General features: G+C 36.4%; 2 protein-coding genes across 2 annotated transcripts; both read right to left on the bottom strand.

The window, feature by feature from the left end:
• Positions 1 to 1,483: 1,483 nt before the first annotated feature.
• On the bottom strand, positions 1,484 to 5,350 carry LOC122281470 (50S ribosomal protein L24, chloroplastic). The gene is made up of 4 exons (XM_043092967.1): positions 5,155 to 5,350; positions 3,222 to 3,260; positions 2,545 to 2,775; positions 1,484 to 1,868 (listed from the first exon to the last, which is right to left on the bottom strand). Exons 1-4 carry the CDS (start codon positions 5,341 to 5,343, stop codon positions 1,668 to 1,670), a joined length of 660 nt encoding a protein of 219 aa, XP_042948901.1. The 5' UTR covers positions 5,344 to 5,350; the 3' UTR covers positions 1,484 to 1,667.
• Positions 5,351 to 6,192: 842 nt separating this feature from the next.
• Positions 6,193 to 11,242, bottom strand: LOC122281469 (calcium/calmodulin-regulated receptor-like kinase 1). Its single transcript, XM_043092966.1, has 9 exons — positions 10,942 to 11,242; positions 10,617 to 10,747; positions 9,616 to 9,983; positions 9,084 to 9,237; positions 8,549 to 8,675; positions 7,934 to 8,019; positions 7,774 to 7,845; positions 7,344 to 7,547; positions 6,193 to 6,853 (listed from the first exon to the last, which is right to left on the bottom strand). The coding sequence occupies exons 3-9, from the start codon at positions 9,927 to 9,929 to the stop codon at positions 6,515 to 6,517; spliced, it is 1,296 nt and encodes a 431-aa protein (XP_042948900.1). The 5' UTR covers positions 9,930 to 9,983; positions 10,617 to 10,747; positions 10,942 to 11,242; the 3' UTR covers positions 6,193 to 6,514.
• Positions 11,243 to 15,541: the final 4,299 nt, after the last annotated feature.

Raw genomic sequence — 15,541 nt, 5'->3', positions numbered from 1 at the left:
AGTTTTGTTGCAGATCAACACACGACTCCTTGATTGAGACTTTTCATCTGGTGCGCTGCCAATCGCTGCAATATATACAACTTTATTGAGGAGATACGCTAAATTTACGCAGTGATCTTAAGAAAATGTAAATTTACACAATGATGATCGATGTGGTTTGATGAAATAGATTGAATTTACTTTACAACATGAAGTATACGTCAAGAAGTAAATTTTTTTCATGGAATAAACTAACCATTTGGTCCATTTTCATGGCCTGTTCACATTTCTAGATGATTTGAATGGCATGTACTTTTTCCTAGCTAGACCTACCAGATAAAACTATCCTTGAGAAAGCTGAGTCACCTAGACTATCCTTGAGATGTGTATCTACTAAAAGCAATGAGAAACAACAGAACTTGTATAGGGAGCCCGAAGGAGCAAACAGATAACACTGTTGACTTGACTAAGGTCAGAGGTAGGTCTTTAAGTAAAGCTTTATAAATAGGCCGAATGAAAGAGTTCTGCAATGATTTTCAACTCGCATAATATTGCTAGATCATGTTGTTAATATCTAATGCTACAAAACATCATCAGCTTTATTTATTATATAGGCCCCATTCTATAATCGAAGTTCTATGCTAGAGAATGTATGTTTTTCGGTGTGGCAAGGTTGGTCTTAATGGTTATTGTTCTACAACTTTAAGACTAGCAATTATTGCACCTAACTGCTGTAGGTTATATAGACCACATATGGCTGCTTTTGGGACGATGTATCTTGTTGCCATTCAATTTTTGCCGTCTAAAACAAGTTTTAAGCTATACAACTGAGGAGCTTTTGCTTTTGGCTACATAGACCACATATGGCTGGCTTTGGCACTTGGAAAGTTGAATCTCGTTGCCATTCAATTGTTGTATCTAGACGTCTAAAACAAGTTAACCCAACTCCCTAAGTTTGTTGGTTCCAATCGGCTATTAGCTACAAGCTAATTGGCTGTCGGAGTCGAAGCCTTCAAAAACCTGTTTATCGCGCAAATCAGCGTTTACACAAGCTTGACATGGGAACACAACTAATCAAATTTCTTGAATATGTACTCGGGTGTTGGAATTTTTCTGAAACAGGTTCTCAAGGAATTTCTCGCCAATTGCCTTTCTGCGACAAGCTTCTGCCAAGGAGAAAGGAAAATAAAGAAAGGGAGGAAGAGAAACCAGCTGCTGTCCAGAAACCAAGTACCCAAAATCAGCTTCTGTGAGTGAGCTTTGCCTTCCTGCGACATGCTTCTGTGTGTGGGTGCGTCTGTGTGGGAGGGGAAATTTTTGAATGCTTTAGATTCGCTTTTATACACATGGCAGCATCTCGTTTAAAACAGGAGCAGACTAGAGGATATGGGAGCTTCCGTACTGGGCAAATGGGAATGAGGGGATTCAAACCCGGATCTCCTATTAACTACATGAGCTACATGTTATACAACTGAAATTTTGACGCTAGCCAATTTACCATAGATGACAGAACTAGTACAGGATGGACAAATCTATAATACTATTAGTTTATATGGATCAACAAAGTGTCAGTAACAAAATAGTTAAATTAATTAAAAAAAAAAAAGAAAAAAGAATGAAAGAAAGAAAAGAAATGCATATAGAGATGCAAAAGCTACATTTTAAGGATGAAGTCATGGATAGGATCCCTAAGAAGCAGCAGCTACTTCAGTTTTCTTTTTGTCTTCCTTCAGTCTCTTCCAGTTCTCTGCAGTATCAATTATTTCCCCAGTTTTTATAAGATAACGGACTCGTTTACCATCTTCAAGGATTTTGTGACCCACCCGGCTTGCTACATTCTGTTCTTTTGAGTAGAGCATCACATTCGAGCTGTGTACAGGTGCTTCAATCTAAAATATCACATCAAACATATATTTGTAATTAGGAGTAGTAAATATGAACCTATATGAATAAAATACAAACGCATATCAACTTAAGCCATGAAAGTATTCCAAGCACAATGGGAAATCCAGAAACCTATTTTAACGAAGATCACTAGACAGCCAGGTTTTTTTAATTATTTTTTTAAAAGAGACTAGATAACCAGTTTCTACTTATCACATCACCACAACATCAGATATAACAATTGGATGGGAGGAATGGTAGCATATCAGTGTTTCCTACATTCAAATCTTTTCCTATTGTTCATTTTTGGACGCTAGTGGTACATTTGAAGCACATTTATAGGGAGTCAAATCAGCGTGCTGATTTTCTAGCCAAGCAAGGAGTAAGAGGCGTTTCTAAGGAGTTCCAGGCTTTTAATGAGCCTCCAAGAGAGATCAAATGGTGCTTGGTGGTTTGACTCTTCTTGGTAACCATACTTGATATGTAAATAAATTGCTTTATAGGTTGTAGGAGTAAAAATGTTTCATTCGTCTTTTTGGTTGTGAACTGTGCTATGGTGTTTACTCCCACCTAAAAGAGATTGTTGCAATGATAATGCCTGTTTGATCAAAACAATATATATTGATAACTGATTAGATTAAAACTGATTATTTCATATTTTCACTAGAGGCTAAAAAAAACCTTGAGAATCTGGCCTGGTTCATCCTCTCCTCTGCTCTTCACATGCTTTGTCTTCAAGTTTATATCTTTTACTACTACAGAGCTGTTATGCCTGAAGACCTTAGTAATCTCTCCAATTTTGCCCTTATCACGTCCAGATATTACTTTCACTGTGTCTCCCAACTTAACATGCATTTTGTGCAGGACTGGAAGGCTGTTTGGCTTACATTCCTTACGCTCCCATCGCTTAAGCTGCCAGATGAATAAAGAGGACAAATAAGAGCATGAAATGACAACTCAATCCTGTAACACAATAAAATATTATAAGGAAACACTATATTCACAATAAGCCCTTAACCTCAGCAGGAGGCCAAAAATAAATTGAACCCACCCCATGTAAAAAAGACGCCAAGCTTTCTCTCTTGGTTTCTCCAAAATAAAATTTTATTTTTGGCATCTCCTTCCCCACTCATTAATTGGTTGCAGTCAAATAACTACCCCTAAATACCGCGTGTCACTAATAATGGACATAATGAAGTGTTCCAAACAATTATGTGCTCTACCCACTCGGCGGGTCAACAATTTCGTTAATCATACTTGTTTTCATTCTAAACGGCGAAAAACCTACATCATATTCTCCTTGAACAAAAGGGACAGTTCATCAACATGAACATGAGCATAGGAACCGTATTACTAACCTTCGCTACAATGAGACATGGCTTCTCTGATGGCTTGGCCTGCGTGTGAAACAAATAGAAACGATGTTAGCAAGTTAAATCATTTTTGGTGGGTATAGTGATTCGGATTCAAACTACAAGATGAATGACAGAAAAATAATCCTATGCCAAACAAGTTAATTTTAAGTTTGAGATGGCAATGATAATAGGATTAGTCACAAAAGATGCATCATCTTTTTGTAGGAAGGGGTGTTGCAGGAAAGAGGGGATAAGTGAATATTGTTGTTAATCACAATTTATTTCACTTCACATAAAAATACCTTTAATATGTGAAATATCAAACTAAGTCATCTATACATGGAATAAATTTCAGTCATAGATTCAAGTGTCCTTTTTCCTTTTTTTTTTTTTTTTTTTTTCTTAAATATCTGTGGGTGTCCGGGCCAGCTTGCGCGCATTTCGACTAATCCTACGGGGCTTTGAAGTTAATGGCTAGGTAAATCTCCAGTGGAGTGGCCCTGAGAGAACTCGAACTGGTGACCATTAGGGAGCAAACCCAAGGCCTGTCCAAACTTCTAGGCAAGAAAAAAACAACTAAGTAATGAAACTTGGCTGTTCAGATTGCCGGGTTGCATTTGTCTTCCAATATTCTAATCATCACTCTCTCTTATCCCCTGGAGGCATTGTAATACATACATACATACTTCTCTGTCAGTAAGCTAAGTTTGTAGAAGAAAAAAATCATGCGGCGAGAAAGATTTGAGTCCAAAAGCTATTAACAAGAGATTTCTCAAACCAGTACATCTCTTTATCCTTTTTTATCATTAAATAATTCAAGTTTTCTTGACTTCCATCTAGCCAAGAAGTTCCATCACCCAAAAAATATCATAAACATGAGCCCAAAACCTTGTTTAAGTACTGATGACAATATTGGATGGCAGGGTTATGGTGTGTACTTGAAAATGCGCACAAAACAATTTATGAAGCAATTATTTCCGCATACATTGGAATAAGCACTAAAGAAAACCAGCAAAGGGCTAAACATTTACCAGTTTAATAAAGCATGGACTTCTATTTGCTAAACAGGTCTATACACAATACATCCACATCAACAGAGGAGACATTTTTTATCGTCAAAATTTGGGCAAGGATCAATTTAATCCCAGGAAAGCAAACTGGGAATCTACCGCATATACTAAATCATGGCACCTTGTCTATAGGGGCTCAGCATATTGGAACTTTCCTTCATTCCCTTTTGATTGTTTAGATTTGAACCAACAGCATATTCAAGCTCCACCCACCCATTTAACACCTTCGGCCAAGGCCAAAGCAAATTGACATTGACATGCCCAATGCCCCAACTATGAAAAATAATGCCTAAAGATTAAAACCTACTTTGAAACCCCCTAAATCGTTTAGAATATACTACCGGGTTTCTTCCTCCTTTTAAGACCTTCCAGTTTGTTCCTAAATAACAGCTTTCAAATTTCTTTTACTAACATATAATTTGGTTTTTGCTTTGAGAGGTAACATATAATTCGAATTCTTAAATATTAACTAAACACAGCATGTTTGAATTTTTTCAAGTTTTAAGTTATTAAAAGATTTTTTTTTTTTTTTTCTTGATAAGTAAGGAAATTATTATGGGAAATTAAAAGCCTCAAAGGACAATAAGCTCCAATTTAAAATCGCACATTACAATATTACCAATAGGCAATAAGAATCAAAACATGAGAAAAATCATGATGGCAACCCACACAACGAGTAAGCATCTACGTAGCCCCAGAAATTTGAGAAAAAACTCTAACCTCGAAACTCCCATTATAATATTACCAAAAAAGAACGATAATTTGAGGGGAGAAAAGGGATTTCGAACACAAACCCACATGAGTTTAGAAGGTACAAAACAAGAAATATAGGAAGAGACGAGGAGGAAAAGTAATATATAAGGTACCGGCACAGCGTAGAGAGTGGACGGTGAGAGGCGCTGGCCCAAGAAGGAGTTGGAGGAGAGGGAAAGAGAGGTCATGGAGCTCTGAAGTGCAGCCATGGTTGCCATTTTCGATGCTGCTGCCTCGACCCTGTGGCTTTCGCTGTGAGCTCTATCCAGACAATGGTATAAGGATAGGATAATAATGCACATTGCACAGGGCTCTACTTCTACCTGTAACTAAATCAAGATGGTTACCGAAACGACGACGTATCTGGAGGCAGATTGGGTTTCAACTTTCAACTTTCCAGCGGGTATTTGGGCTCCAGATTGGGCCCCATTGATCTCTCTCTCACAACAAATTTTTTTTTTGGGAGAAACATACGTTATTTATTCATGAAAGGGAAGTTATATTTTTAACTTAATACACACATAAAAATTTCAAATTATAAGTTAATTATTACTTTTAGAGTTTTTAAATATATAAATTTATTTATAACTGACATGATCTTAACAACTATTGTATCTCCCTATAGATAAACCGTTTGAGAGACAGCACTCTATCTAAAACAGATATTCCAAACCTTATCTTTTATAGGAGGAGAGGACTTACACTCTATAGACATAATGTCTAAGAGACTATTTTATTTTTATTTTACATAAACAAAAAGAAATACCAATAAGTATAAATATAGATGTGAAAATAATAAATTACAAACTTAAATCTCTCACAACAATTTGGTAAGAGGAAATAATAATGGGTGAAGGGAACTAATATTTTCTCTTCTTGTAGGACATAATATGGCGAACTGTTTTTTGTTTTTTTTACCAGAGAAATATTATGATCATTAGGTGTTAGATATAAGTTCAAAATTAATGTTTTATTGAGGACTCTTCTATGCAAAACAAGACAAGAACCGTCATTTCTGTATTGCCATAATGTCCCGTTATTGTCCTAGTGATTGAAGTTCAGCAAGAGTACATGCCACATCTAATTGGCATGAGACAATCCAAGGGTTAAAACCTTTCATTCAACTCCGAAATAAATTAGCAAATACTAGATTTACAGAAAATGGTGATTTTCCTTTCGTTTTCATTTCTTAAGCATTTAATTTACAGACAAACAGATAGGTGATATTCCCAAAGTGAAAGAAAACAAAAATAAAAGGTGAAAAGGAAGAAAAAAGAGGACTGAACCATGCTGCGTAGAATTTGCAAAGGAACACTGACTCGAATCCTAAAGGCACTCGATCAGAAATTGTAACTACAACAGAAGATCTGCTAGCCTTGAAAACTCCTTCCATACTGCATATGCCATATACAGGAGAAAGCAAAACCAAAAAACCAAGAAACAAAACAAATGAACAAATGAAAAAACCATCATCTATGTTTCATAGGTGTCAGCTGTGCTGCTATCCATTGATTCATCCCTCCTGTGTTCAGAGATTGGAGTCTTGGTTTCTGATTGGTCGACATCTATAGTAACTTCCTCTGCTGTGGCAGATAAGGACTTTTTGTGATGGTTTCTGTTGTATCTCAACTTAAGGATCCGTGACAATACTTGCACGATATCCCTCATGGAAGGCCTCTTTCTTGGGATACGGTTGATGCATTTGTATGCAAGAGCAGCCACTTCGTTGAGCTCTTGCACATCAAATTTCCCTTCAAGACGAGAATCCACAATTTCCTCCCACCCAACTTTTCCTTCAGTACTCATGGCTGCCTATTCACCACAAAAGCCAAAAGGAATTAAATTCACAAGAAACACAAGCCTTAATGCAACTAGAGCTTGAAAGACAAGCCTTATTGTCTAAATATATTCTCCATTTTGAAAAGTCGATGGATAAGTTTTTAACTTGCAAACTTACCATCTAATTTAGAAAGTCACTACCCTCTTGAATTTGTTTTATTTGAGTTCAAATTAAAGAGAATAGTTTTAAAAAATTAGGAAAACCACATTTTATAACACCAAACTATCACTGTTTTTTCAGTACATTCTAAAGTACCAAAACTAACACATTGCATCTTTCAACCACCAAAAGCTGGTAAATCACACCCTCTAGTAGTTTATTATATAACAAACACATAGAAGAATTATCATTATCATTCAAACCTTTCGTGTTCATGACCAGTGCACTTCCAGTGATAGGTTCCTATACTTTGTTTTGGTTTTTGTTTTCTATTATATAACAAGAGAGAGAGAGAGATCTTACAAGCTCAACATATTCCATGAGACCCTGTTGAGGATTTCTGCCGGCTATAAGTTCAAAGAGCAAGACTCCAAAGCTGTAAACATCACTTTTCTTGGTGAAAGCCTTCGTCGATATATACTCAGGATCTAGATACCCAAAAGTACCCCGTATATTAACTGCCTGTTTGTCCACCATCTCTTCTCTTGAAAGCCCAAAATCAGCAACCTGCTTGATCCAACATAACCAGCTACAACAGTATAAGAGGCAGCCTAACCAATTACCGATTAAGGTACGTAGACTCGTATCTTCAGAAAATATATATAAATTTTCATAAGATCCAGAACTCAAAAAAGTCCATCAAAGGCAAGGTTTAAATATAAAGGTCCTCTTCACAATGCAAAATAACTTGTCTTCGAGACAAATATAATCAAAACCAAGGAAAGAGACATACCCTGGCTCTCATGGCCTGGTCCAGCAAAATATTGGAAGATTTAATATCGCGGTGTATTACGGGAGGAACTGCCTGAAGTGATATTAAAGAAAAACCAACAATTAAGAACCTTTAAAAAACTAGATACATGTCCAGGTCCACACAAAGAATGTAGAGTTACCCCGTCATGAAGATACTCCAAGCCCCTTGCAACATCTAAAGCTATATGAACCCTTATATCCCAGCTCAATGGCTCATTATTTTCACCTACATAAAAAGAAAGTGATAATATTTATCACATAGCATATGAATAAAACAACAAGAAGAAGAGAGTATCAACCTTCTCTTTTTTCTTTTCTGACAAATGTATCAACCTGCTCTTGCTAACCTAATTTTAGTCATTCTTTCTGATACAAGGTTATTTTGATGAAACAAGACATTATAAATTCACAATAGGAACGTGATTATGTGATTGAACTATTAATGCTGGTCCAGATTGTACACATGCCACTATTCTTTATAGGATATGGCTGCATAAACATCTGAGTGGGTGTATTTTGTGTGTTTTTTTTGTTTTTGTTTTTTTTGTGTTTGGGGGGGGGGGGGGGGGGGGGGGGGGGGGGGGGGGGGTGTTGCGCATGCCAGAGATATGCAATTGATTCATTTGTAGAGACCCTGATATAATCAAATGATATCAATTAACAAACAATAAATGATATGCATGTTTCATCAAATATTGCTGTAAGATACTTCACAAGTCCTATGACCTATTCATATATATTGAAAGACAGCTTACTGTATAGATGAGAAGCCAAGCTGCCTTTGCTCATATAGACATATATGAGCATATGCTGGCCTTTTTCTGCACAATATCCAATCAAATTCACAAGATTTCTGTGATGTAACCTTCCCAATAACATTACCTGATAATGATTAAAATGAGGTGAAACGTTAAAATGCAGTTCTATGTTTCTCATATAAAAAAAATACAGATTATATTAAAAAAAACAGTTAAGGACAGATTTTGAATAAAGAATAAGACATCCAAATTGGTGATTGCATACATAAACGCAAAATGATTTTTTTTTTTTTAAGAATGGAAAAAGTTTCTCATTCATATTTGTAATCTGCTACTTTCAAGTTATAGAAACAATTTTATCTGACTTAGACTTCCCTGACAATTTGCTTACACGATCTCACTTCCCTAAATTTCATTAAGTTCCAATAGTTACTACCCAACTTTCCCAATAAATTTGTTTTGTACATCGATATTTTATTTTTGGGTACCCAAGATAAAAAATAATAAAAAAATATCCATTAACCATCACTACCTCTGTCTGGAACTCTTTCTCCCCTTGCTTAGAATCAGTTGCAAGAACCTTAACAGCAACGGTCTCGCCAGTGGACATCTGAGCCCTGTAAACAGGACCAAATGCACCTTGTCCTATCAAAGTTGTAAAATTATAGGTTGCTTTCTGCAGATCCCTGCAAGGATACCATTAAGCCAAGATTAATTAAGAAGTGAAGAAAGAGACGGTCGAGTAAAGGTGTGCAGAACAACTACTACTTTTTTATAAGTCAAATGATTGTAAATTCTATTGGTTGCAACAAAAAGTGTGAGAAACAGTAGCACATCTCAAAATAACAAAAATCTAATCTTTGTTGCAAACATAGATAGCATAACAGAGCTAATCTAAACTCTGAAAAACAACCAAAAAATGATTGTTGATTGATACTTATCAAAAAATGATTGTTGATTGGATTATCATCATATCATGAACATCTCAACTAAGGAAAATTTGCTATTGGTTATTCTTAAAAATATGAAGACGTATATAGAGCAGAATATCAAAAAAAGCATACTTGTAAGAATACTCGAGTATTCCAGATGCAGAGACCACATTACTCCTCCTAAATCCGTCAAACCAAACGGACATGCCATTACGGGCAGACTTTACAGGTGAGTCTGGACCAATGGTTGAGTCAGATAATATGGTACAAGCATCGGCACCATTTGTACGGATAGGGATGGTCGCTGCCCTACGAGAACTGCTATTCCCTATTTGAGAGCGCTTCCTGTGGTACCTAATACAAAGCAGTGCTAAAATAGCCAAAAGCACTCCAATCACCACCCCTATGGAAATCCCAATGATCAAACCAGATGACTCCCCCTTCATCTCCTCTTACATGCTTCACCACCCCCTATTCAATCATCCAATCCATTGACCAACCTGCAAATTAGCCCTTCAATCTTTCAATAAGCAAGGAATAGAAAACACCGGGCCACTCTTATTCGTTCCAAATTTTCAACCCACTAAGCGAAAAATAAAGAAGTCAATTTGTTTGAAATTTCCTAGCCATCCAAGAAGTCAAATAGAGACGTCGATTAAAAACAAATACGTAAGCATGCCAAAAGGGCGTTCTAATAATCATTCAGAAAAGTCTTATTGCAGTATTCAAGAAAAGACACGCAATGACTATTACAAAGACGCAATGGCAATTAGATAAAGACTAACTTCAAAACCCCAAAACTATCATTCAGAGTTCAAACGGGTTTCACAGTGACTTCATTAGCATAAACGATATCTTAACAAAAATGAAAGGGGACCTAAATAATTAGAAAAATTAAGCATTATGCGGCTTGAAAACCATATCTACGTATTTTTTAGCTTTGCATAAATCAAGTCTTACTAGAATGAGAGACACCGTCTGTTACTGACAGGTTTTTGTAAAGTTTTTCATTCTGATGCACAATCTTTCTATCTCCGCAACTTAACTGCAACTGATTTAGCCCAGAGGACCAAGATCGACATCAAGAAAAACGGGTAAACATTGAAAAATAAAATTATTTCCAGATTACTTACTTTGGGAAAGAGAATAAGCAAACAAAAAAGAATCGCCTCGCAGTCGCTGATACTAATAGAAACCAGTGACAAAGTTCGGGCACTTTTTTTTTTCCCCCCTTTTGCCTTTATTTTCTTTTACCCTGCGTTTTCTTTTTAACAACAGCAACCAAACAGAGACCACGAAAAACAACAGATCAATGTATAATAAAACAACGAATCAACGCCAAAAAAAAAAGGGATCAAGAGCAAAAAATAATAATTTTAAAAACGAAAACATATTTTGAGAAACGCACTTGGTAGAAACTGTAACGCATTTCTAGAAACGATTCGAACTCGAGATTACCTGTTCATACGACAGAGTTGGTGGCAATTTACATGCTTTCGTAAAACAGAAACACGAACCCAAAAGAATTCGGAGGCGAAGCAGGAAGAAGAAGAAGAAGAGGTCGCGGTGGAGTTCGAGTTCTAGTTCTTGGAAGAGAGATTCGAAGGGTTAGAATAGGAGAAAGGAATAATAATGGTGAATGAGCGAAGAGTCTTGAGAAGCAAACCAGTACACCAGGTAGATACGATCTATTCCGTAGCCGAAAGAGAAATGAATGCTTCAAGAAAACAATAAATAGCATCGGCCCCCCATGTGTTTTTCTCTGCTTCCTTCAATTTTCTTTTAAAAACAGAACGCGCCTCAGCCCGTGCTGTGTGAATATTCCTTCTCTCTTCCTAAAATGTCCTCACATTTGTTTAATTTTAATGACATTTATAGATTAATAATTACAATATAATTAAGAGATTGTTTAGATAGTGAGATGAAACGATATGATTTTAAATAAAAGATCAATTTTAAATAAAATATTATTTTTTAATATTATTATTATTTTTAAATTTAAAAGATTGAATTGTTTATTATATTTTGTATGAAAATTTAAAAAAATTATAATAATGAGATAAAACACTTTACGAATCCAAACTAGACCCAAGTATATACACTTATTTAAGGCGAGTGGTCCTTTTTTTTTTTATAGGCAAGTGGTCCAATAGCATAATACTAATTGGTGTAGACTAATTACCCTTGAGATAAATTATCCATCAACACTTATTCATTCACTAGTCATATTGATGAGAAATGCTTTAGTTATAAAGATATTTTAAAAAATAAATTAAAAAATTAAAGCAACTTGATATAATACATTATATTATAAAATTAATTTTATTATAAAATAAATTTAATGTATCATATGAACCCATATAAACTTATAAATTTATAAAATTTTTTTATGACCGTAACACATTTTAATTTAACAAGTGTCCGTTAATATGTATAGGTATTAGGCTAATTTATTTTTGCCAAGTAAATTTAAGATTAGAGTGTATAATGTTTTTATTTAGTGGCTATCTCTATGCATGCAATTAAAACAAGTTAATAGGTATGATCTATACGAGTACAAAATTATGATACCAAATGAGTAACGCGTGTTTCGCCATTCATCATCAAGGATTCTCTTTGTAGGGACTCAAGAAAAATTGGAATCATATTTGAATTTTATTAATCCAAAAAGTAATCATCATCATCATCATCAAGATTATAAAAGCTAATTAATCCGAAATAATGTCCCGAGTGTGTGTCCTGATTCTTTTTTTTTTTTCACTTAATAATTAAGAAAAAAATTTAAAATAATGTTGCATTTAAAAAAAATGTTTATGATGATTAAAAAAAAGTATAAAAAAAATGAAATACATAGTTCGAGATGTATTTTCGAGAGATGTTTTAATAATTCTAGAAGGACTCATAGCATTTGTTGGTATGAAAATTGATCAGTGAATCAAAACAGGAATTATTTGGAGACCCACATGATCTCATGTGAAACTCATGAAAGTATTGAATTTTCATAAACAAATAAATAAATAAAAATCACATACTCATAACTTGTGAAGAAAAAAGTAATGAAAGAGATGTTTTTGTTGGATTGATGAGATTATTTTCTGATCTGATGCAATGGTTGTTGATATGAGGCGGTTAATAGGTATGAAGTTTTGAGAACGGTAGTGAGCAACTGTCAACCAAAGTACCAAACACACCTAATCTTTTTCATTTTTCTTTTCTTTATTATTATTATTATTTTTTTCCTCTCCAAGAAAAAACACACACCTAATCTGATGGATCAAAAGTCAATTTTAAAAAAAGAATAAAAGAAAAAGAGAGAGAGAGAGAGAGAGAGAGAGAGCATAATCTGTTGGAAAGTGAACCCCACATGTGACCTCCATATAAAACGACTGCGAACCTTGTCTTTTTCAAAATTAAAAAATAATGAATTATTATCTTGGATTGAGTCCCATCAGCCTACGCTGTCCACCTCAGGTATTTTACTTGCAATGATTCACATTGAGGGAGTAGTTTTATATATGAGAAATCCTGCTTGACTCTGTTAAATCTAGAAGAGAAGCCCTCTAATGGGCTTGTGCCAGGTAAGACGTTTATTATAATTAATCTCTATCTATATACACTTCATTAGAGACTCTATCCTCCCTCTTTCCTTCGTATTCCATTTGTCTCCCACTTCTTTCATTCCATCTCCGACAAACAAAGATCTCGACCCCCTCATCCCGCACGACGCTCGACCTAGACAATGTTACGCCTCCGGCTGCTCAGAAATCATACTCACAATAGATAGAGACAATATTTAAGTGGTTCGGCAACTGCCTACGTCCACTGAAGCGAAAATTCGATTTTTCAATATATTTGTACAATTTTACAAACACTCACAACATCTCTCTATCTCTCTCAAATGGCCTCCGTTCTGGGTTTCCCCAGAACCCAAATTTCACCCCAAGCCTCTGCCCGATCTCTCACCTCATGTGAGGATGATCTTTCTGCAACTGAACTCTCTCCTATTTATAGGAGGAGTTCTCCTCAAACGGTTGCCAAATTCGGTGCAGCAAATTGCTGCTAAAATTATGGGATGGGTTGTCTGTGGGAGGCGCCTAACATTGTCAAGGGAGAATGGGTGGCCTAATAAGCCAAAGCACCTTACGGTGCATGTGCAAATTAGACCACTTGGGTGGCTCTCAACAATCACCCCCTCCACCCAAGTGTACCATACCAGGCTGCTTGCAAACTGATTCATTCTTCAAATGAATACATCTTTTTCTTTGACATGAGAGACTTCTGCTATCGAATACGCTCCAATGCATCTGCAGGTACGTCTTCAAATGGATGTCCAAATGCTTTTCCAAATGCATCTTCAAATGCATCAACATCGTCTACATCTACGGAGCTTGCAAGGGATTTTCTTCAGAGGAGATTTACCAGTGCTCAATTGCATAATCTCAACTCTCTAGGATTCTTCTTTTGCTCGAGTCCATGAGTCCGCACTCATGTACACCTTGAGCAAACTGAGCTTCGCTCTAGGCTCATCCAAGCGAACAATCTGCTTCGCTCTAGCCACATCCGAGCGAACAATCTGAGTAAACTGAGCTTCGCTCTAGGCTCATCCGAGCGAACAATCTGCTTCGCTCTAGCCACATCCGAGCGAACAATCTGCTTGGTGCCTTTACAGCTTTCAAACCAGGCTCCATAATCCTACAATCACACCAATCTCCAACTTGGAGACTGGTTCTCAACATGCCGAGCTCTATCTCCAGCATGATCCCTTATACAATTTTACAGCTCATGTCTTCAACTTAGAAGACTAACTAAAGTGATGCATAACTTTAGTTCATCACGTACAATGCCCTTAATCAACACATCTATATAGGGCAACACATCTCCCACTGCACTGGGAATCAATGGTCTCGCAGAGACCTTGACACATATCAGAGAACCTGTTGCTGAGGTCTCATCTCTGATCTGGGTGACTGACCCTTCATCCTGCTGCTATCTTCATCCTTGCATAATCTCCCTTCTTGCAAGATTTTTCTTCATACCGTAGTTCACTACCTTCATTCAGCAGGATACATTTTAAGGTAGTAACCACCATGGAGGTCTGATCGTCTTGGCAGTTCTTTAGGTGTAGATATCCCTAGAACATCTGACGTTTTGTTCCCATCTCTCACACCTGCACTTCATGTCGTGGTCTAGGGAGATTTCTTTAGAAAAGTAAAACTGGATTCCTTTTACTTTCTCATCTAATTCACACGACAATTACCACGAGCCAAGACCAATTAATCATTCGTGACCTTCCAACACCAAATGCTATTGGCAACAATAGCAACAATCTCCACCTTGTGACTTTGACTGGTCCCACAGCCAAGCTCCACCTCAATGAAGATCTTCATAGCTCCCGCTATCATGCTTCACCATAAAAGCATATCCACTCAGAATAAACTAATTCCAAGCATTTCACTTCGGCCCATGTCGAAAATAACCTTGTTGAAAACTATGGTGTAACTTCCACATTTGGCTCTCCTGGAAGTTCATCAGCCATCGACATGAATTTCCACCACACACCCTGCATTAATGCCAAACCAATGCATGTGTGTAAACTTGTGGACCTGCTAACATTAACACATCCTCTATCATGGCAACTCATGCCATGAGGATATACATGTCTCTTTTTTCATGGAGAGAGACACAACATTAGCATCAATACCAGTATCTCCATTTACTGACTTGGAGCCATTTGCCGAAACTGCTCCTTGTACTAGCCGTTTCACCAGTCGCTAGTATCACTGTTGGCTTCAGGGATTGATTTGCCCTTCAACGCCTTTGAGAAAACACTACTGAATGACTGCTGTCTTCAAGCTATCTTTAATAGCATTGTGTACTGCAAGAAATGCAACGCCATGTATTTCTTCAGTCATCATATTCACAGCATCATTCTCAATTTTCTCCTGATTTTAGCAGTCTCTTGTGGTCTGTCTTGCCACAATTTCTAGCGAGTCATCTGTTGTCCAGATCTTGACTTGCCTCTGTCCTTACAATCAACATTCAGGACCAACAACTCGAG

This window comes from Carya illinoinensis, chromosome 11 (genome assembly GCF_018687715.1).
Source record: "Carya illinoinensis cultivar Pawnee chromosome 11, C.illinoinensisPawnee_v1, whole genome shotgun sequence".
NCBI classification, from domain to species: domain Eukaryota; kingdom Viridiplantae; phylum Streptophyta; class Magnoliopsida; order Fagales; family Juglandaceae; genus Carya; species Carya illinoinensis.
This window is presented reverse-complemented; position numbering and strand designations above follow the sequence as displayed.

Excerpts from the sequence above, each read along its gene's own strand:
- LOC122281470 (XM_043092967.1), bottom strand. The coding sequence starts at position 5,343 with ATGTGCATTATTATCCTATCCTTATACCATTGTCTGGATAGAGCTCAC. Across the intron at positions 2,776-3,221 it reads CATGTCTCATTGTAGCGAAG|CTTAAGCGATGGGAGCGTAA; the intron begins GTTAGTAATACG and ends TTCATCTGGCAG. Across the intron at positions 1,869-2,544 it reads AACCAGGCCAGATTCTCAAG|ATTGAAGCACCTGTACACAG; the intron begins GTTTTTTTTAGC and ends GTGATATTTTAG.
- LOC122281469 (XM_043092966.1), bottom strand. The coding sequence starts at position 9,929 with ATGAAGGGGGAGTCATCTGGTTTGATCATTGGGATTTCCATAGGGGTG. Across the intron at positions 9,238-9,615 it reads ATACTCGAGTATTCTTACAA|GGATCTGCAGAAAGCAACCT; the intron begins GTATGCTTTTTT and ends GTATCCTTGCAG. Across the intron at positions 7,548-7,773 it reads ACCAGGCCATGAGAGCCAGG|GTTGCTGATTTTGGGCTTTC; the intron begins GTATGTCTCTTT and ends TGGATCAAGCAG.